This window comes from Artibeus jamaicensis, unplaced genomic scaffold (genome assembly GCF_021234435.1).
Source record: "Artibeus jamaicensis isolate MK-2021 breed Jamaican fruit bat unplaced genomic scaffold, CSHL_Jam_final contig_464, whole genome shotgun sequence".
NCBI lineage: Eukaryota > Metazoa > Chordata > Mammalia > Chiroptera > Phyllostomidae > Artibeus > Artibeus jamaicensis.
The window spans coordinates 23,104,265-23,125,938 of NW_026521842.1; the positions used below are offsets into that span (position 1 = coordinate 23,104,265).

At 36.7% G+C, this 21,674-nt stretch overlaps 1 protein-coding gene across 3 annotated transcripts in view; it reads left to right on the plus strand.

The window, feature by feature from the left end:
- The window catches only part of CDH8 (cadherin 8), a 348,795-nt gene that overhangs the window by 265,481 nt on the left and 61,640 nt on the right, over positions 1-21,674 (plus strand). For 2 of the 3 annotated variants that reach the window (XM_053666794.1, XM_053666795.1), the window contains exons 9-10: positions 13,283-13,404; positions 19,226-19,315. In XM_053666794.1, coding sequence (XP_053522769.1) covers positions 13,283-13,404; positions 19,226-19,315 — 212 coding nt within the window. The remainder of the gene's footprint in view (positions 1-13,282; positions 13,405-19,225; positions 19,316-21,674) is intronic. The other variant, XM_037161975.2, reaches the window with a different exon arrangement.

Sequence of the window (21,674 nt, forward strand, 5' to 3'; positions counted from 1 at the left end):
ACAAGAGAAGAAAAAAATGCTAAAAATCAACAATCCAAAGGAACATCCACTTAAAATAGACTCTAAGTAAACAGAAAATTTAAAAAAGTAGTAGAGAGATGCAGATAAATATAGGACTGAATATAATGAAAACACATACAGTAGTGAAATCTAGCAAAACCAAAAAGTTATTTTATTTGCAAAGATAAAGTTGATAAAATCTTGCAAGAAAAAATAGTACAAGTTACCAATGTCCACAATGATGAAGGAAAGATCACTACAGGTTCTATAGATGTTAAAAATAATAATAACTGGATATTAGTAACATAGCGATGCCAATAAGGTCTAAAATATATGTGATTAGGGCTACGTTGAAAAATGCAGTCTCTCCAAACTGGCATAAATAAGAAAAAGAAAAGTATGTCTATCACTTTCTGTATCAGATAAATTAAATCCATGATTGCTCATTCTTAACACAGAAATTGTCATGTGTAAATGAACCCGACACAAGCTTTGTCAGAGAAGTAAAAGAGGGAGCCTTTTTTTCTCCTCTTGTCTGGAAGCCAGAGTAATCTTAATGCTAAAACTGACAAGAATATTACAAGCAAGGAGAATCAACAGCCTGCTTCCTGCTATCCTAGGCAGCATATTAGCAAATCAAAACCATTCATAGAAAATATAATATTGCACCCAGAGAATATAAGGACAGATTTAACACTTGAAAAATCTATTGGTATAAATTAAAATATTAAGAGAAAAAACATAAGATCAAGACTAACAGGTGCACAAAATGTTATATACTCATTTCTTCTTCATAAAAAAGCTTTTTGCACACTAGAAATAGAAGAGAACTTAATCTGATAAAGGGAAGCTGTAAAAAAAACACAGCAAATATCCAACCTAATGGTAAAATATTGAAAGCTTTCTGACTGAGATTGGAAATGAGATAAGTTGTCTGCTATTGCTACTTTTATTCAATTATACTGAAGGTTTTTGCCAGTACAATCAGATACAAGTAAGAAATAAAAGTATAAATATTGGAAAGAGAGAAATAAAGTTATCACTATTCAAAGAGAACATGATTGAGTACCTAAACTTGGAAAAAAAACTACTGTTAAATTTATAAATAATAAGTAAATTTGTATGATTGTTAGAATTATAGAAAAATCAGATTTTTATTTTCTACTAATTCTCAGAAAATAAAATAAAAATACTGCTAACAATACTAAACTGACTCCAATTAAGTAGTAACAAAATTTAATGAGCCCTGGTTGGTGTGGCTCAGTGGATTGAGCACTAGCCTGTGAACCAGAAGGTCACCAGTTCAATTCCCAGTCAGGGTATATGCCTAGATTGGGGGCCAGGTCCCCAGTTGGAGACATATGACAGGCAACCAACTGATGTTTCTCTCCCTCTCTTTCTCCCTCCCTTTTACTCTCTCTAAAAATAAATAAATAAAAATCTTTAAAAATTTTTTAGTGAATGATGGTCAAGTCCTCTAATGGAAAACTGTAAAACATTACTGAAGTTAACTAAGATCCAAATAACTAAATGAAGTATTTATAAAGTTCACTATTTGAAGATTCATATGTAAAACATGTCAATTCTGTTTAAATTTAGCTGTAGATTCTTTGCAATATCAATCAGAATTCCAACAGTTTTGTGTATGTGGACACAGACACACAATTGGGTAAATAATACTAAAATGTGCATAGAGATGAAAAGGAAAAGTAATCAAGAAAATATGTACAAAGAAAAACAAAACTGTTGATATTATCATAGTTATAATTTCAGTATATTGACTTTGAGCATTTCTTATACAGAGAGAGTTACTGAGAGAGCATTGCATGAGCATGAAGACAGGAAAATAGAACAATGGAACAGAAAATTCCTGAAACAGGCCTGTATAAAAATACCCAACTGATTTATGAGAAAGATACCACAGATGATCTTTCAATTATGTTGATTGTGAATTTGGATATCTGTACTAAGTAAAATAAAAACTTTACCTCTCAGTCTATCGATATTAGTAATATTCAAGTAAATCAGAATTATAAATGTCAAAGATAAAATAATATGACTTCTAAAAGGTAACAGAATTCTCAAATTCTGAATCAAGCCACAGAGAGGGGAAGGTATTATGATAGCCATATCTAGCAAACTCATATTCTTAATATATTTTGTATGATGATTATTAATTAAGAAAATATAGACAACCCAAATTAAAAAATGACAGAAAGCTGAACAGGTACTTCACTAAAGAAGACATCCAACTAGCTAGTAAAGATAATAGATCCTCTACATTTAATCATCAGGATATTGCAAATTAAGATTTCTCTTAGCCCTGGCTTGTATGGCTCAGAGGTTGAGTGCCAGCCTGTGAATCAAAGGGTTACTGGTTCAATTCCCTGTCTAGGGCACACACCTGGGTTACAGGCCCAGTCCCCAGTAGGGGGAATGTGAGAGGCAACCACACATTGATGTTTCTCTCCCTCTCTTTCTCCCTTCCCCTCTCTAACAAATAAATAAATTAAATTAAAAGAAATATATTTTTCTTAAATGCAACTACACACCTCTGCAGTGGCTAAAATGAAAAATGAACAATAAATAATTGGCTTTGCCAAATGTTGTTGAAGATGTACAGCAACATGAACCTTTATGCATTGCTGGTCAGAGTATAAATTGGTACGTCCATATGGAAAAGATATTTGGAAGCATGCACTGAAGCTGAAAGTGTGCATAGCCTATGTTCTTTGAAGTCTATTCCTAAGTATGTAACATACCTAGATCCATATATTTGTGCACCAAAAGAAATGCACTAAATATTTATAGTTGCCCTTTTCAGAATAGCATGAGACTGAAACAACCCACATATCTACCAGTAAGAGGATACATAAATTGTAGTACATCTATCCAGTACAGTTATTTTCCAAATAATGGAAAAGAATGAACTATAGCTATATGCAAACACATGAATAAATTTACAAATAGTATATGGAGCTAAAGAGACCAGATACAAAAGTGTGTGTGTTCTATTGATTCAATTTCTGTAAGGTTCTTGCACAAGGCAAACTGGTATAGTGTTGAGAAACAGAGAAGTTACACTGAAGGACATCATGGCTGAGAAGGGGTACACGGGAAGCTGTCAGGTGCTGGTCATGCCAGGTGTCTTGACCTGGGTGTTGGTTGCATGGGGATGGTAATTTTATAAACATACACAAGAATAAAACCTTAAGATTTGTGCAGCTTATTGTTTGCGTGGCTTACCTCTACAGAAGCTGACCTCATGCAAACAATTGAAGGAAGTCACCCCAAGAATTTTTTCAAGTGTGATGATTACATTTCTAAATATAAATTCAGTGTTAATAGAATATTCATTGTTAATAGAATCATTAAACCTGTCCTTTGATATTGCTTATTAACTGTCTTGCATTGTTCAGAAAGTAATCCATAATTAAATGATGGTATTTTAGAATTATGTTTAATGAATGCTAAACTGAAGAAAGCCTGTGGGGAATAAGCAAGGTGCTTTTTTTTTTCTTTAATGTTTGTTTTTTCACTTGTTGGTCAGACTACCTGGAATTCTATTTCGGCTTTGCCACTTCCTGGCTTTGAGTGGATATGAGGAGGCTGACTTGAGGTCGTAAAATTGGTAATTTTTTAGGCTCATTGGGTATTCACAAAGTGGTACTTTTTTTACTGTCTATTAAGATATGTAACTCATCTAAGTTGATTTCAGTTCTTACATACTCTGAAATCACATTCCCATTTGAGAAAGTGAATCTTCATAGTAACCCAATGAACTTAAAGGATAACGTATAACAGGTCATGCAATACTTGCTAGGTGGTTTACAATATCAATTTCCTTCCCTATAAAAGTGCATGTGTGTTTGTGTGTACATGTAAGTACCAGGGGCACCACTGGCTACTGCAAGCTGATATTGAATGAGCATTTATACTGAATATTAAATGAATCTATACATCAAATCCTCTTGAAAGTATGAGTCTCCATAATTAAGATTCTATTATACAAGGGGTTTAAGTTGAATGGCATTACAAAAATAATCTCCAGAAATTTAGTTCCTATAATCCTGAGTCAATTCTATTTGAAATAATTAAGGGAAAAAATTACTGAGGATTTTGTAATGGAAACATAATGCAATTTGTTGGCAGAATTAGAGATTTTACAAAGAAGACTTAGATTACCAATGGGTACCTAGGGAATAATAAACTCATTATAGGATTTTATTTCCCTTACGTCTTACAGTATGGAGAAAGATGAGATCTATAAGAAAATTATAAACATGTACTTAAGGCTGTGAAAGGAGGGAAATCGATTTTTGAGTTACAAATGCAGCAGAAGCGATGTACACACTGGTGAGGCATACCTTTAACAAAACAAACAAAACCCACGCGTGCCTGTACACGTACACACCACAACACAACAAAACAAAAAAGAATGGACAGAACAGAGAAGAAGTCGTATGCATCGTTAAAGAATTAAAACTAGGCAATACCATATACCACATTAATAGAAAATATCATATTCCCATTCTTATTAGTACCAATTTTATGGATAGGCTGTCTTTATATGTATGCATGTCGTTATATGTTATCTTTATTTAGAGTGTAACTTAGAATTTTACGTTTAATACAAGTAGAGTATTTCAGAGGTTCATAAAGTCACTTCTCACCTCAGTGCCCCCGAAGCTTCTTTCCATTTGACCAAAATGTTACGCCCTAAATGGGTGACCTTACTCTCCACACCCTCAACTCTTGTGAGCGGGAGTGAGCATGATGAGGATTCAGTGTAGACACGTAGGAAAAAGCAGCAGAAGGCTTGCTGAGCGGTTATGGCGAACTCTACTACTTCCAGGTTCACTTAAGATGAATGCAATAAATCAGAGGCCCCCTTCCCTCCCCATTTAGAAAGCATTTGAAACCACTGTGGCCAGGTAGCCTGCTTTTTCCCCTTCTGTGGGGAAACAGGACAGGGGTCAGCGAGGACTCAACCACAGCCATGGACGGAGAGTCCTTTTGTCCTGCGAGTTTAAGGAATTGTCAAATACGTGTAAGTCCACAATTTTTGTAGGGAGGGAAAGCATCGTTCTTCCTTTCTAGAGAAAGCTACTCCTTAGTTAATAGAAAAGCTAAAGCACGTCAGCTCTGCCCCTCTGACACCAAAGCCCCCCTCTGATTACTGTTCTAATTTTGTTCTCCAACACTGTACAACAATGACTGAGATTTTAGGGAGCAAAACAGCGTGGCTCTGCTCTATCATCTGGCTGGCTGGCATTTTCACAATCCTGTAGTAATAAAAATTATTAAAACTCTGGTGCTTGACGCCTCCCTCTGTGCACACTAGAAGACACAAATTTCTTGGTATGTATTGGAGGGAGGCATAAGACTGGGTATGAATTAGAGCATTCATTTCTTTGCCACAAGAAGGGAAAGGTAAGGCCTAATAAAATATTGTAAAGAGCACAACCAGTCAACGTTATGCCTGGTAGCACCCCTACCCTACTGGTGCTTACTGGTTATTGTATTATAACTTGTTTGCTAATTAATAACTTGTGAATTGGTAAGCAACCACTAGTGATTTAGAAATTATCAAGCCATTTATGGGCAAAATGTACATCAAAACATTTCATCTTTAGTCACTAAGGAGCCTAAATCTACTGCTGAAATTATTTTCCATGACCTTGCAAATCCCCATCCGTTTTACTGTAAATTTCCTAAATTGCTTACTTCTCTATCACACATTCAATCCACATCTTCCTACTTGATAAACTTCCACTGTACCTCCATCCCCTTATTCAATTATAAATTCTCTTATTTGGCATTCCCCCATTGACTGTAACTCACTGCTCGTGGCTTTCACCCTCCTGCTTATAGGAGGCTTGAGAATTATTTATGGAGCCTCACCAGTATATCTAAATTTGTCAAATCATTTTTCTCCCTTATAGTCTGAAAAGGAGAGGCTGTTTATTTCAATCGATGCCTGTGAAAACAGCAGCTCATGGCAACTAGTTAGAAGCAAATTCCCAAGTAACTTACGCTTGGCCCTGCTCCATTACCTTTGATTGTAAAAGGGCAAAATTAATGGGCAATTCATGAGGCCCTGAGACAGGGAGGTGATGGGAAGTCACTGTGATTCAAATGGCAGGAGTCAAGGAGCTGTTTACACTAGGTGCCATTTCAGCCTCTTCTTTTATCATATGTAAAAACACTCTGACTTTTGTGGTCGACTGAAATGGGCTTTTCTTTCCAGTTCACTGTGTCACATCTCTGGTGTTTAGGAAATTAATCTTTAATGAATGCTAATCAAGTTTCTAATTATAATATCTTTATATTTAATGTTTGTGTATCAGATGAAAGGCAAACATTTTGGGGCCAGTCACAAAGGACATGAATAATTTTCTTAGAAGCTTAATTAATGAGTTTTATTGCTCTGTAATATCTTTAAAATTTGAACTGCCATCATTTCATTAATTTAGATAAAAGTGAATTTCAGCAGTTAAATATGACATGTGTTGAAAATTATGATAAGTTGCACTAATTTTAATCATGCATGTTCATTTCATAGAGATAGCAGTGATATATTTTGGGGATATTTGAGGGATGTGGGGTAGTAGTTTCTTGTTTATCTTTTTTTAAAATATATTTTATTTATTATGCCATTACAGTTGTCCTATTTCCTCCCTTTATTCCCCTCCACCCTGTACACCCCCTCCTCCACCATTTCCCCCCCCTTTAGTTTATGTCCACGTGTCTCAAGTTCTTTAGATTCTATATTTCTTATGCTATTCTTGCCCTCCCCCCGTCTATTTTCTACCTACCATCTATGCTACTTATTCTCTGTACCTTCCCCCTTCTCCTCCTCCCACTCCCCTGTTGCTAACCCTCCATGTGATCTTCATTTCTATGGTTCTGCTCCTGATCTAACTGTCCTCTTAGTTTGCTTTTGTTTTAGGTATGGTTGTTAATAACTGTGAGTTTGCTGTCCTTTCACTATTCATATTTTTTAGCTCCTTTTTCTTAGATAAATCCCTTTAACATTTCATATAATAAGGGCTTGGTGATGATGAACTCCTTGAATTTGATCTTATTTGAGAAGCACTTTATCTGCCCTTCCATTCTAAATGAAATCTTTGCTGGATAGAACAATCTTGGATGTAGGTACTTGCCTTTCATGACTTGGAATACCTCTTTCCAGCCCCTTCTTGCCTGTAAGATCTCTTTTGAGAAATCAGCTGACAGTCTGATGGGAACTCCTTTGTAGATGACTGTCGCCTTATCTCTTGCTGCTTCTAGGATTCTCTCCTTCATTTTAATCTTGGCTAATGTAATTATGATGTGCCTTGGTGTGTTCCTCCTTGGGTCCAACTTCTTTGGGTGTCTCTGAGCTTTATTTTATTGTGATTATCTTTGTTTCAACACTTTAAAAAAAAAACCATAGTAGTATCTGGGACGCTCACATATTTAAGAAAACCAAATAAAACGAACAATAACTTCTCCTGCCAAACTGCCTCGTTGCTAACTTTTACTATTGTAAATTTCAAGAAATATTTCATAAGCTTGTAAATGATCACATGATATAGTTCCTATTCATTAGCATATAACAGAAGACTCTTCCTGATTTGGCCTCAACTTCCCATCCTGAGGTCAGGACCAGCCACTTCTCTAGACACTGCCACTGCTGGAGCTACTGATTTTAATAAAGGTGGGTCTCTGGACTCCTGGGCCTTTTTGCATGTGGCTGGCTATCTCTGAAAGATTTGTCTACCTTTCTTTACCTAGGACATTTCTACTAATTATTTAAAAATCTTTCCTGTGACTATAGGAAACTGTCTGTCCTTTGTATAGTCTTCCACAACATTTCGTAAGGGAATCATATGTAGGGCAGATGAGGGTACAAACAGACCATTACAACGTGGTATTTTTTTTAGTACAGTAGATTCATTAATCACAGGATCTTTGTCTTAATAACTGTCGGAATGCAGATGTAAATACTTATTAAACAAATTAAGACAAGAATGATGAAAGAGTAAATGAATGAATGACAAAATTCTCAGAAGGGAATCAGGAGTTATTTAACCTCTGTGAACTTTTATAATATTTTAAAAAATTAATTTAAGGAAGAAGTGCAACTAAATTCATTTCACATACCTTTGTTTCCCAGGCCAAGAGGAGGTTTGTAATTGTATCATTCTATTCAGCCACAAACATCTTAACTTTTGGGAAGAGGGAATGTAGTAGGTTGAATGGTGGTCCTCAAAAAGGTATGTCCAGGTCCTAACCCCAGGTGCCCGTATAAATATGTTGGAAAAGAGTATTTGCAGATGCAATGAAGTTCAGTGTCTCAAGATGAGATCATTCTGTATTACCTGGGTAGGCCCTAAACCCAATGACAAGTGTTCTTAAAAGAGTCAGTGATCTAGGAAGAAAAAGATGGATGATCTTGTGATGATGTAGGGGAATCTGGAGTCATGCAGATCCAGCCAAGCAATGCCTTGGCTTCCCCTCAGGGTGTCTTTCTGATTCTCTATGGTCACTAGCTGGACCACAGTTTTAGCCCATATCTCTAAGGAATCTACCAACTCTACCAATCTTCTCCCATTTGCCTTTCACAACCTTCATTGTTTTGAGATCATTGATGACATTGAACTCCACATTCCTTTGCAAAGGAAGTTAGTTCCCTCATTAGAAATTCAGAGCTCTCTGCTTTATGCTTCTCTTATCCATCCCCAGAAAAAATCAGAGCCAAGTCTCTGGAGCAGATAAGGGACACTTTTGCTTTAGAGGCTGAGTGTGTTGTGACAGCGGGAGGGAGTGGCCTCAGTCTTCTTGCAAGAAACCTCCACCTCTGAGCCATGGCAAGGGTGACAACCCCAGGATTCTCAGTGACACATTGTTCAAGGAGTAGGGACTAGGTGGAAGAAGGCAGCCCCCACCTGTAGTTGCCCAGAACTTAAGCTTCAGCAAGCAGTATCTGGGCAGGATAAGAAATGCTAACATCCCAGCTCTCCAGGGTAGATGGTCCTAGACTAACTGCTGGGGAGGGAGGGAGCCCTCTTTCTTGGTTGTATTAGTCTGGAGTCTATTTCCCATTGAGCTGAGCTGTGACAGTGAATGAAGTGAGCAGGTCTTATTTCAAATACTACAGACTTTCTTCGAATGTTTTTGGTTTTTGTTTTTCTGTATGCTCTTAGGATCTTTCCCATGGAATTTAATTTTTTTTTTAATAATTTTCACCAGTTTTTCTGGGGGCCAATAGAGCACTTATTCATCAATAAAAATGAATTATGTGATAAAAAGCTTTTTGGTGGCTTGGGCTGAATCATAAAGGCAACAAAGAGTTGAACAGTCAGAAAAAGGAGGGATTATATTATATTGAGTTCGGGCAAACTGCCCTGTATGTTTTATGTAAACTGTAAAGCTACAGAAATTGTAACCGTCTCACCATATTCCCTTAGCGTTTCACTTTTTAGTGTTAGGATAAACTGTTTAGGTTTTATTTCTTTTAATTATTTTTTATTAATGAGCTTAGAATGTAAAGTACTAAATTAAAGGAAAACACCTAGAAATGTATTCAATTAAAGTACACAGGAAGACAGACATTAATTTAGTCAATTTGGGGAATAGTTGAGAGAATATAAAACATACATTCAATTTGTGGTATATATAATATATACAGTTCTTTATAGCTGTGAGAGTTGGATTTCACATTTGGTTTTGAGGTTTTGATAGGCCATATGGAAGAAAGATATATAAGCATTTACAAAAACCTGATTGTCCATTATATTTAAACAGATTATTTACTTGTAGAGTTGTTGAGACAGATTAAATATGAAAATCAGAAGAACATTCTCTGTCATTCATGATCTTCTAAAAGTATTAAGTGACAGCTCCCAATCCCACAGTACATTCAACGTCTATGAATACAACTAAAACAGGTGCCATTATTCTAGGGATCTGGGCCCCTGAACAGTGAAATATGACCTTGTCCCAGATACTATTTTACGTACAAGAAAGTGTGTATCACTTTAATGTTGAAAGTTATCCGAATAAAAAACCTCACAGAGCTTCTTCACCTTCTATGTTTGAATTTTACTATTGGCTGATCATTAAGATCTAAGAGAAAATTGCAATTAATTGCAAGTGTGAGATTAACAAAAGAGAAGAGAGCAAACTAAGAGCATTGGCCTCAGCATAATTATTCTTTTGCCAAAATGGAGAAAATAAAGCATGTACATGCATGTTTGTCTGTGGGGTGTTTGCACGTGTGAGCATGTGCTCATGGTCATGTTTGGCGAGAGAGGGGGGAGACAAAGAATATCATGTCTAGTAGACTCCACCCAATCAACTGTTGTCTGGGAATCTGATTCAGTAAGATTAGCCTTTTCTTCATTTCTCAAGGAGCAAAATCATGTTTAAGGAGTTCAATAGCTTTTCCTTGTAGTTGCAGTTTTCTAAGACTGTGTACCTATTGTTCACTATCTATTACATATCTGGACTTTATAAAGTCTATACTGATCATGAGCTATTTATTAATCAAATGGTTAGAGAGATTAAAGACAAAATATAAAGTAACAGAAGGCTTTTATCATTATGTACAACACAAGAATTGGTCTAAGATGGGGAATAGAAAGAATGACTATTTTATAAATAAATAAATAAACAAACAAATAAATAAATAATAGCTCTTAAGAGTTGAATACAGAGTATTACAAAGTAAAATTCATTAATTAAAGGGACTATACTTGGGTGAAACAGTACCATGAGCAAAAGTATATATGTTAAGTTGGGCAGTCTCTCAGAGAAGCTTGCAGGTTATTAGCACAATTCTGAGAATATAGATCATGGTACAATGCTTTAGATGTATCCAGCTTCGTATTGGATATCTGAATACAAAGTTCAAATAAAGATCAAACTGGAGATGAATATTTATAACAAGCATATAAGCATTCTTGAGGAAATGGCTGTGACTAGTCACCTGGCAAGCAAACAAAACAAATACATTCTGAGTTGAACTTTATCAATAGTATACTGTGTGAAAAATGGTCATGTTTGGAAGGCCAAAGCTACATCCTGGAGTTAGTTTACAACTCAGTAATCTTGGTAAAGGCATGTGATCCTACAAGTGCCAGCTTCCATCTAAAATATGGGATTCACATTACCTGCTTCATAGCTCTTTAGCAAGGAATGGATGAGGTATGATTTTGTGAAATATCCCTTGCTGTGTGCAGTCAACTCTCAGTATTCATGGTGCTGATGATGTTTGTGATTACAAAAAGCAAAGGCTAACATGCCCTTGACTTTGTGCCCAAAACTATTGGAGCACTTTTAATTTTTTCTCATAAAATGTTAATCACGATTCTGTAAATAATACGTTAAGTTCTTGAGTTTCAATTTCCTCAGGAGTAAAATGAAATCAAGTAAATTGTTCAGGATCTTGTAGGTAGTAGGAGACGGGGATGGAGCTCTATACATTGTTCACTGCAAACACTATATTTATTCCCTCTCACTCTCCAGTAGCTGCTCTTGAGCATGTGGTCAGGCTAAAAGCAATAGACATCTCTAAGCATATAATTATACCTTATATCAAATACATTATGCCTTATTTATCTGATTTATTCAAGTAGATAAAGCACGGAATATAAGTTCCTTATCTTAGGTTGATGCGCTATACTTTTAAAAAATCTTCTCCTCTGTCAAAAGTTGGGAGGCTCTTGCTTCCTCTTTGAATGAAGAATGAATTGATTTTTTTAAAATATTTTTTAATTTATTTATCTTTAGAGGGCAATGAAAGGAGACAAGGAGAGAAGGAGAGAAATATCAGTGTATGGTTGCCTCTCGTGGGTCCCCTGCTGGGGACTGGCCTGCAACCAGGCATGTGCCCTGGCTGGGAATCGAACCGCAATCCTTTGGTTTACAGGCCCACGCCCAGTCCACTGAGCTACACCAGCCAGGGCTGATTTTTTTTAGATGCAAGAGAGTAAAAGAGAAAGGATGGACCAGTTAACACATTTCAGGCCATTGGCTTGATGTAGGGGAAGTGAGGTTATGTTCCATTTTGGAGGTGGTTAGAATTCCACAGGATAATATTCATCCGTCCTTAGTTAATCAAATTAGAATCTTGGAGAGTAGCCATGGTAGTTAACCAAATTTAAAACTTGTAGCATTGCCAGTAGGGTTAACCACATATAAATTTGTAACATGGCTCTGATCATTTGCTGTGTGCTTTAGAAATACTTCCATATTTAACAACAAAAACATGAGTATTTGAAGGTTTTAGAGATCTGAATTGAATCAGTGATCCAAAAGAAGGTCTGATATATCAAATAAAACTGTTTTCTTCCCATTCAAAAGTCAAACACTTTTCTCTTCTTGGCTTGCTTATAAATATTCAGTGCCACAGAAACACAAATATACAATTGGCCATCTCTAATGCATTCTGTATAATTTACAAGAGATCAAAAGATTATACAGTCAGAGTCAGACTATTATATTTACTACAAAAGGAAAATCATTACATGGCCCAAGTCAGCGATATATTAATGGGCCAGACTTCTCTGTGCATGTGTATATATAACTTTAAGGTCTCGAGGATTAAGGAATGCATATTAAATTCTCTGCTATTGGAATTGGCCTGGAAAAATTAGATTATTATCTATTTACACTGATGAAAATGTTTATGAAAACTACAATATTAAAATGACTTCTCCTTATCCAAAAAAAAATCCCAAAGTCAATTTTTAATAAAAAATAAAATTTGCAAAAGATACAATCCTCCATCTTTAAGATGATTTATTTTACCATTGTTAAGGACACCCTCTTTGCAACTGATTTGGCTCTACTCTTATGCTGGGTTTTTGATGTTCATCTTTAATAGCTAAGCAGTCAAACAAGTGATAGCACACAATGGGTTATAGTCTACCCAAGATAAACAAAGAGATAAATCTTTCTTGCCTACAGCATTTTTTCTTTTGTATCACAGACTTTCTCAATAAAGTGAAGCTTTCTTCATCAGGGAAAACTTCTAATTATTCAAAGATGGTCTTTATCAGGCAAAGTTCCAGCAAATGGTGTTTGAAATAATAATATATACTTCTTTTTTTTTAAGCAGTGAAGCGCTTGATTATTTTTTTTCTCATTGAGTGGTCAGATTTTATAACCACCATGTCGAAAACACCCTAATTAAGGGAAGTTGAAACAGACACACCTGCTTTCAAAAAGAAAGTTGAGTTGCACGTTTAAATGAAATGCCCTCGATGCTGATGTTATTTTTTCCTTCCCATAGGGAACCACAGTCAGATATCACGAGTGCCTGTTGCTATTAAAGTGCTGGATGTCAATGACAACGCCCCTGAATTCGCATCCGAATATGAGGCATTTTTATGTGAAAATGGAAAACCCGGCCAAGTAAATATCTCCATGTTGTTAATGCTGCTATGTTTGTATACAACTGTCTCATATTTGATTGACCTGCCTGATAGTGTGCGTTTGCATTATTTACATTCTGCAAAGTCACAGGCGAGAGGCATCCGAATGGAAACAGAGAGGGAGTTATTTTTCTGAGACGTTGATTCTCTCTGCTTATGACCAAATTGGCTCTGGAAGTGGAACGACCTGCTGTGCTGTGAACCCGGAGCCAAAGTACGATCTTAAAATATCTCTGGATATGGATGTGAGCAGGGGAGGTATTAGAGTGTTGGGGCCAGAAATATAACCTTCAAATGACAGGAGGCACAGGGAAAGCTCGTGGGGGAGGGCACACGCTTGTTCCACATCGAACATAGGAATAACTCCTGATAGTAGAACCCAGGACAACCAGTTTTGGGGAAGTGGTATGCAGAGAATTTTGAAATCTCTAAAAACATAAGAGAATGTAGTTAAACATCAGATAAACAACATGTTTTGGACACACAACTATAGTCTCTGATAAATGTATATACTGACAGGATTTTTTTTTTACTTGTCTCATATAGCATAAATAGGAGGGAGGAAGAGAGAGGGAGGGGAAGGGGGAGGGAGAGAGAGAGAAAGGAAGGAAGAAGGGGGCAGGGAGGAAGGGAAGTTGCGAGGGAGGGCTGGAGGAAGAGAGTTATGAGCAAGAACAAAACGACGAAACCTGCTATCCTCTGAATGTCAAAATGGAAATAGTCTATGTAAAGTTCGAAAAAAACACAAATGTAATAGACTCATTTGCACAAGGTACCCAAATACTGTATGTTTAAGAAATTTATCATTTTTTCAACTTTCTCATTTATTTCTGGATGGTGACATTTTAATTTAAATAAACAGCAGCTGACAGCATGACACTGGAGTTGTTAATCCAACTATTCTCGGGCCTCATGTGGGTGTTAGGAATTAAGCGTACTGTTTGCTGAGCAGTTTACCTGACAAGAGTCAGATTTGTTCCGCCAAAAGAAAGGAACAGCACGGTAGCTTTATGCTTTTATTTATTACAAAAGACCAGTGTGGTCCTGTCCTGTGAGACAGTGAACATTCCCCCTTAGATTTCTCTCATGTATCTGAAGCATTAGCATCATTTCTACCTACCAAAATAGCACACTCACACACAGAGAGCAAAGCTATAATTGTAACCATAGAACTGATGAATTGCAAACATCTGGACATCATAAATGTTATTATCAAAACCTTAACCTTTCACAATGATAGAATTTTTAATACTATAACATTTCGTATAATATTCTAACATTAGTTGAAATGTTTCTTAATTTCCTTGTCTAGCATATGTTTTGAGGACTTTCATTTGGGACCCTTCAAGGAGGGAGTGTTGATATATATACAGGGTGGGGCAAAAGTAGGGTTACAGTTGTTTGCCTGAAATATACTATCATAATTAATTCATAATAATAAAAGAATAAACTGTTTTGTGTCCATTCAACTGTAAGCCTACTTTTGCCCCACTCTGTGTAAGTATGCCAGGTAGGTATGTGTGTTTATATGGCAGTAAATACATTTAGCTAAGTTGGTAGATTGAGTTGGCAGAGAGTTTGATCAAAATATATGCGGGTCAGTTTCAAGCGTACGTTTGTGGGATCTGGATTCTTGCTGGGGTCATGTAGCCAATCACAGACTCATAGGCCAGCCGCTTTCAATCATACCGAACCGTCAAGTGCATTAGAATTTAAATAAAACGCCATTGTTCATGCGGGACTCATCACACAAGTTTAGAGAGTCATTGGCATTGGTATTTCAGACATTCGACATTGGCTTCACTTGTGATATTGATGTGCACGCCTTCAGAACTCCAGGAAGCTGGAGTTCTAGCTGGTGGATTTTCACCGTTTCCAAGGTTTTAATGATTCCTCAGCAGTTCTGACCCTCAGGGAAAAAATCATGTGGTTTCATCACCTTTCCTATGCAAGATCAAAATAAAAGAAAAGTTGATTCTTTGGTTTATGAGTTTTGCAAATCAAAATGACTCCTGGGAAGAGGTGTGTGTGCTGTGTGCATGTCATTGCACTAGCCTCTAATGAGTCTGTGCAGGTGTGTTTCTTAGGAGTTTATTTTACATGAAGAGGGGAGATCTTTGGCTGGTCAGCATCCTTGTTGGACATGTGACTGACTGGGATATGCATCCGCAGTCGTTCATCTCCTGGATTCCCTGATTTCTTGGTGCTAATCAGAGCTCATATTTGATTCATTACATCACTCCCAGGTCACGTTCAATGGCTTGAGTATCTCATTTTTATATTTCATGTTTTCCAAACATTCATCTTAGTTACCTACACCGGTGTTTACTTATGCAAGTTCCACATAGAGAACACCTTTGATCATTTCTCCTCATGCCACACAGACTTCTGACTCATTTTGAAATCAGAACGTTCATTCTCAAAGGATCACACACTCATGAAAAACAAATGTCAAAAACGGAATCAGCACTAGATTCATAAGCACTCAATATTTTTCAACAATCACGTCTGCTTTAAAACAGCCTCAGAGGAAGGAGCGAGGGGCCTTTGAAATCTGGTTTGCCTGGAAAGTATGGATTCAAGCTAAATTCAGAGGGGATTAGGTTTCCGGGAGACAATATAGCTGGAGATCATTGTAATAAACAAGACCAGCCATTCAGAGTACCCAGTCTCAAAACTTCCACATGGAGATTGCCTTCAGGAGGTCTTTAAAACATCTCACAAGACCAAACCAGTGTCATCATAAACATAGACAATTCTATTACCTTTGACTCTCTTCCACTGGCTTGAACTTATCTAAACAAAGAATCAAAAAAGAAAGAAAGGACAGAAAGAAAGAGAAAGAAAGAAAGGAGGCCAGTTTCCTCTTCTCCAGTATAACTTTCCAGTCCATGTTGTTATCTGTGCTAAAATCGGCAAAGGTTCACTTTCAAAGTAGAATTGCAAATCATGTCAGCCCCTATTGCCCCCTCATGATTCTCAAATGAAAGATGACTTTTTCTTGAATCTGTTCCCTTAGGAGAGTAACAGCCACCCATGACACAGAAAAGTAGTTCACATTCCATATTATACAAAATCAATGTGAATCCCTCTGATTAGAATCCTTTTAAATCTTTCCTCCATTACTTAACTAAATGTCAGTATGGTATTTTCAGACTACTGGTTACTTTTATATTTAAAATGTTTCGATAGTTATAGATAATTTATCTTAAGTCAGAAGATCAGAGATGGCATCTGTCTTTAGTCCCTAATGCAATGATGGTATGGTAAAGTTGACTACAAATTACTTGGCCCTCAGTTAATAGGAAATATAAAAAGATGGTCTCTACTTCCTTGAAATCTCTAATGACCAAGGCAGGTATGAGAGTGTGGACTCAGGATTTCAAAATTAGAAAGCAAAATGTATGACTGTTCACATGTAGGTTGCAGGCAATCAGTATGAACTGAACACTAACTATATGCCAGACCTTGGCTTGGTACTGGGGATTTAGTGGAAAAAATGTCCTATATATCAGCATGTTTCCCTCCTACAGTTTCCCCTCTGTCAAACACACAATAAAATTAGAAATGATGGAATTGCAAGAAAATACCTCAAACTTTTCTAGGCAGAAAAGAAGACCGAGGAGATAAAGGAAATGGAGCTATCTGAATGAAAAGACCTTTTAATGTAGGACACGTTCCACCAGAGACAGGAAACATCTGTCAAGTACTGGAAAGGAGTCAGCGGGGAGTAACCCTAACTCTGTCTGAAGAGGATGGTGATCTGGGTGGACAGGTGGAGAAACAAGTAGCAGATGTGGAGAAACCATGAACTTCCTTCGTTATGCCTGATAACACCGCACTCAAAGCCAAATGTGGAACAGAAACCGAGAACTTCAGCGATCAGCGCTGGCCAGCGGGCCTTCTGTGATACTGGTCTCCATCTCTTCTCCTTAATATGGCCGTTGTAGGGTTTTATTTTCGATGCTGGCCTTTTGCTTACCACACATACGGGCTTAAGGTAATTTGGTCCAGATAGTTCACTGACACAGGGGTTGAACTAGAAACGTATTTCTAGGAGTGAGTCGAGGTCTCGTGTTTGCTCTCAGACGGTATTCACTGTTTGATAATTAGTTAGGCAACAACCTGCTTCAACTCTTTTTTCTTTGGGAAGGAGATTCCTCTGTTACTATAAATAAATCTAGGGGAGAATAACTGAAGCTTCATCACCTTCTATGGTAGTTGAGATGCACTATTTCGAATCAAGTTAATTATGTCTGGGTTAAAAAAATACTTCAGTTTACCTTTTTTAATCTCTTCTTTCTCTGACCAATACGGCAGTATATAAAGTTAGCTTATTACAGAAATATCACAGCCTCCTTCTCCCCCCAAAAGATAATAGCCTATATTTCTGGATATGTATTTAACCAGTGCTTGGCATGTAATGGATATTCACAGAATTTAAAAATAATGATTTTGATTCATTTCATTCAGCAATGACAGTTATTTCAATAATTAGTTTCTCAGATATTACCATGGAAACACTCATTCTACCCACAGATACGCAGCACATAAGCTAACCTCTTCAAATGAAAAATCATTCATTTACTTATTGAACGATATTTACTGTGCCTCTACAAGATGCTAAATATTGTAATATAAACCTGGGGAAAATACTATGAGGACAAAAACCAACTCTGTCTAATAGAAATTAATAAGAAAGAGAAGTTATTTTTTAAAAATAAAATGAATAAATAACAGGTTTAAATTTTGAAAACTGAGTCAAAGAAACATGAATGCAACTAACTAGTCTGGAGGAAACAAAGAAAAAGCAAAGATGTATTTTACAGAGTGTTGTCAGAGAAAGTTACTTTGTATATTGGTATCATTTGAGCTGAACCAGAAGAAAGATGGAAAAAGGCCAGGCATGCCAGAGCAGAACAGGGTCTTCTAGCCAACAGCATAAGCTTGTGCAAAGACCGTGAAAGGAGAAAGACCTTGGTTTGTCTGAAGACTTGAAAACATAAGCGTCCTAAGCAAGTATAATAATAAGTATGATACGCAAGTATGAGATTGGACAGAGAGAGCCTGATGTTTCAATAAAATGTACATACACACACATACACAGGTGCACAATTAATCAGGGGGAACATTAGGAAGGTTGTACATGCAAAAGATTAACATTAGTCTGGTCTAAGGTGGTGGCAGCAGAGATGGAGAAAAGTGATTATAAAAGTGCACAGATGCAATAATATATACAAATATCTAACATATAATCATCACTGATCTAGAGTTTGGGGTGGCAATCACATTCCAGATGGGGGGGCTGAGGCTGGAAAAGGGTAAGGCTCGTTCGTGCCTGAGGCCAAGGAATGGGGCAAAGCTGTGTCTCAAAGTTGGTTCTTGAAGGTGCCCAAGTCCTTGCACTTTCTCGAGTCTCACCACACTTCCCGAGGAGGAAGCAGACACTGAAACTCCATTGCCAGTGAGGCACACTTCTTGCAAAAATAGTAATGAGAACGAGATTCTGATCAATGTGAGCATTTTCAAAAGAAAACCAAGATCAACTCCTGTGACCAGTAACACACTGTATTCAAAAGCATGCCATGAAAACTTAAGTGAAAAGAAATAAAGCTTAATAAGAAAAGATAATTATCTCTTGCTAAACACCAGCAATGAATGAGTTTGCTACTTCACTTATGTATTTTTCCGTTTTTGTTGATCTTTAATAAATGCAAAACAATGAAATGCAATTATGGCATTTTATAGCCTTCATGAAGCAGTAAATATAGGAGAATTAATTTTAACTTTTCTGCCAACAGGCATTTTTCAGGACCTATCTGCATACACAAGAGGGAGACAGGATTGGTTTTACAGCGGATGAAATTGATGGCCTCCACAAAATGCATAAAGTACTGTTTTCATTTTATTTTGGCAAGAGTAAGGAGATGGTAAATTAGTGAAATGCATAAAACGATATCTGAGAAAATCATATGTAACAAAACCTATTTCAAGAGAGCCATTAGTAGAAGTATGACTTGAAGAGCACAACTTTGTCAGGAGGAAAAGCCTACCTTTCAAACACTGTGGAAAATTGGAAACTAGAATGACCTCAGTGCGAATCACAGCTTTATCACTTACGTGTTTCTCGAGTTGGGGTCTCAATCTTCATTAGTTTAAGCTTAATCTTCATTATTTTAGGGATGTGTCATAATTTAGATGCTCAATAAATCATTGTTATTATCAGTAGTATCTACTTGAACTAGTCTCAAAGTCAAAAATACAAATATTAGCATTGTATTTGTTGTTTTTATTGTTGTTGTTATTGCTGTATTTTTATAAGCTTTGATTTGAAGCAAAACACTATAAGTCATCCCTAAATGGGTTGATGTGATAAGACCATCTGTTCCCCTATATCAAACTCTTCTTCTATAAAACATTTCCTTACACATGCTTCTTATGAAACATTTACACGGGTCTTGTCAAGGGTGAAGCAAGGGCTCCCTCTTCATCGCTCCCAATATGATTTGGTGAGTTAATATAACTATTCTTTTCAAATCCACTGGAACCAACTGGTAGAACACATACTTTCTAAATTGATTTTGAAGGCATGCTGGCAGCCTCTGCAGGGGAGGGTTGCACCTTTTGGGGGAGTCTGTATTCCACAGGTTCTTTCTGGCCCCTCACCTAAATGAGATCGATGATCCACAGGGGAAATGGTGTAAAGGACTGTTTAAATATTTTGAGTCGCTGCAGATTGATGCATTCTCTTGGTTTTGTGGTCAACCTACAAGTTTCCAAATAATAATTTAGGGAGGGAGTGATGTGGGCACATGCATGCTCATTTGTTTCTGCTTGTCCTTGGAAGCCGAGTTCATGTGCATGCCTTTTTGAGGAAAGTAAAACTGACACTAGAGAGTAGAAGGTTTTAAGCTTGGTGTTAATGACATAGATTGGATAAGATCTGGTACCAAGAGGAGCTGACATGTTATTAGAAGGACAGAAAAGAAAAAGGAGACAGGCTATAACCACCAAACTATGTAGACAGGACACCTTCCTAAGGTCTTTACAAAGTCTTTACAATGTCTTCCAGGCCTTTGGATGGGGTTTGAGAGGATAACTATTTCTACATTGCATGCCTGAGAAACACATGTAGGGCCTAGCATGCCAATGTATGGTGTGGCGTCTGTGTGTGTGTGTGTTTGACCTAATAAGTTTGGGGCATTAAACAAAGTTTGGGGCATTAAATACTATTTAACCATATTAAACAAAGTTAAATAGCATTACCATTTGCTGGTTTTGTTTAACTCTGAGATTCCCTTGCATTGATAAATACACATGAATCACCAAAGAAGTATATTATAGTATGTGGCATTTACCAAAGTTGATTATAAAATCTTTTAAATTTCATTCAGAGAAAACTATAGAACCAGTGGTAAGTGGAACTCAGTTGGAAAACTCTTTCTCCAGGAAAATAAACCAGAGGATGCATGTTCAGTGTAGGAACTGCTGTGTGTATGGTAAGGGAGTATCAGGAAATGTCCCCATGGACTAGTGGGGCGTAGAAGATGGAGAAGCCAATGAGAGGGTAAGAGAGTTCAGACCTCAAAGCTATGTTAAAAACTGTGGATATTATCCTGTTAATGATGTTTTCAAAGCAAATCAAATGATGGAGTGTTTAGAAAAAAAATATTGATCATTTCAGAGGTGTAATAAAACCCATAAAACACGCAGAGCCTAGCGAAATAAAACAGGAGGCAGGAGGAACTGGAAAATCCACAGTTTTTATGAACACATTTTGCAGGAGCCCCTCCTGTGTAGTATTTCACCTCAACTTAGTTTTAGTAAAGGTTTGGCATGCAAATGATCAAAAACATCCAAAAACTGTGTATTAAGTGGCTATGAATGGTGCTTATACTTGAACTATGATATACAGTTTTGAAATAATTGAGAGTAATTATTATAGTTTGGATTTTAGTATAATTTCTCACATTTCCATATTCTTTTTTTTCAATTTATCATCAATATCAAAACCTGCTTTATTTTGTATGCATATATATATTTTTCATTTTCCAAGGCCCCTCTGTTAGGAAATGCTTCTTAACATTTTTTCCCTCTCGGTTGTGGACACCATTGTGAAAGCTATGGATTTTTCCTCATAGATGGGCATATATAAATACTTTCATGCAATTTTACCTTTTTAAAAAAATGTATGTGTCATTGGTATACAATTCTATTTGGTTATATTAGTTTGGGGTATAAAATATAGTG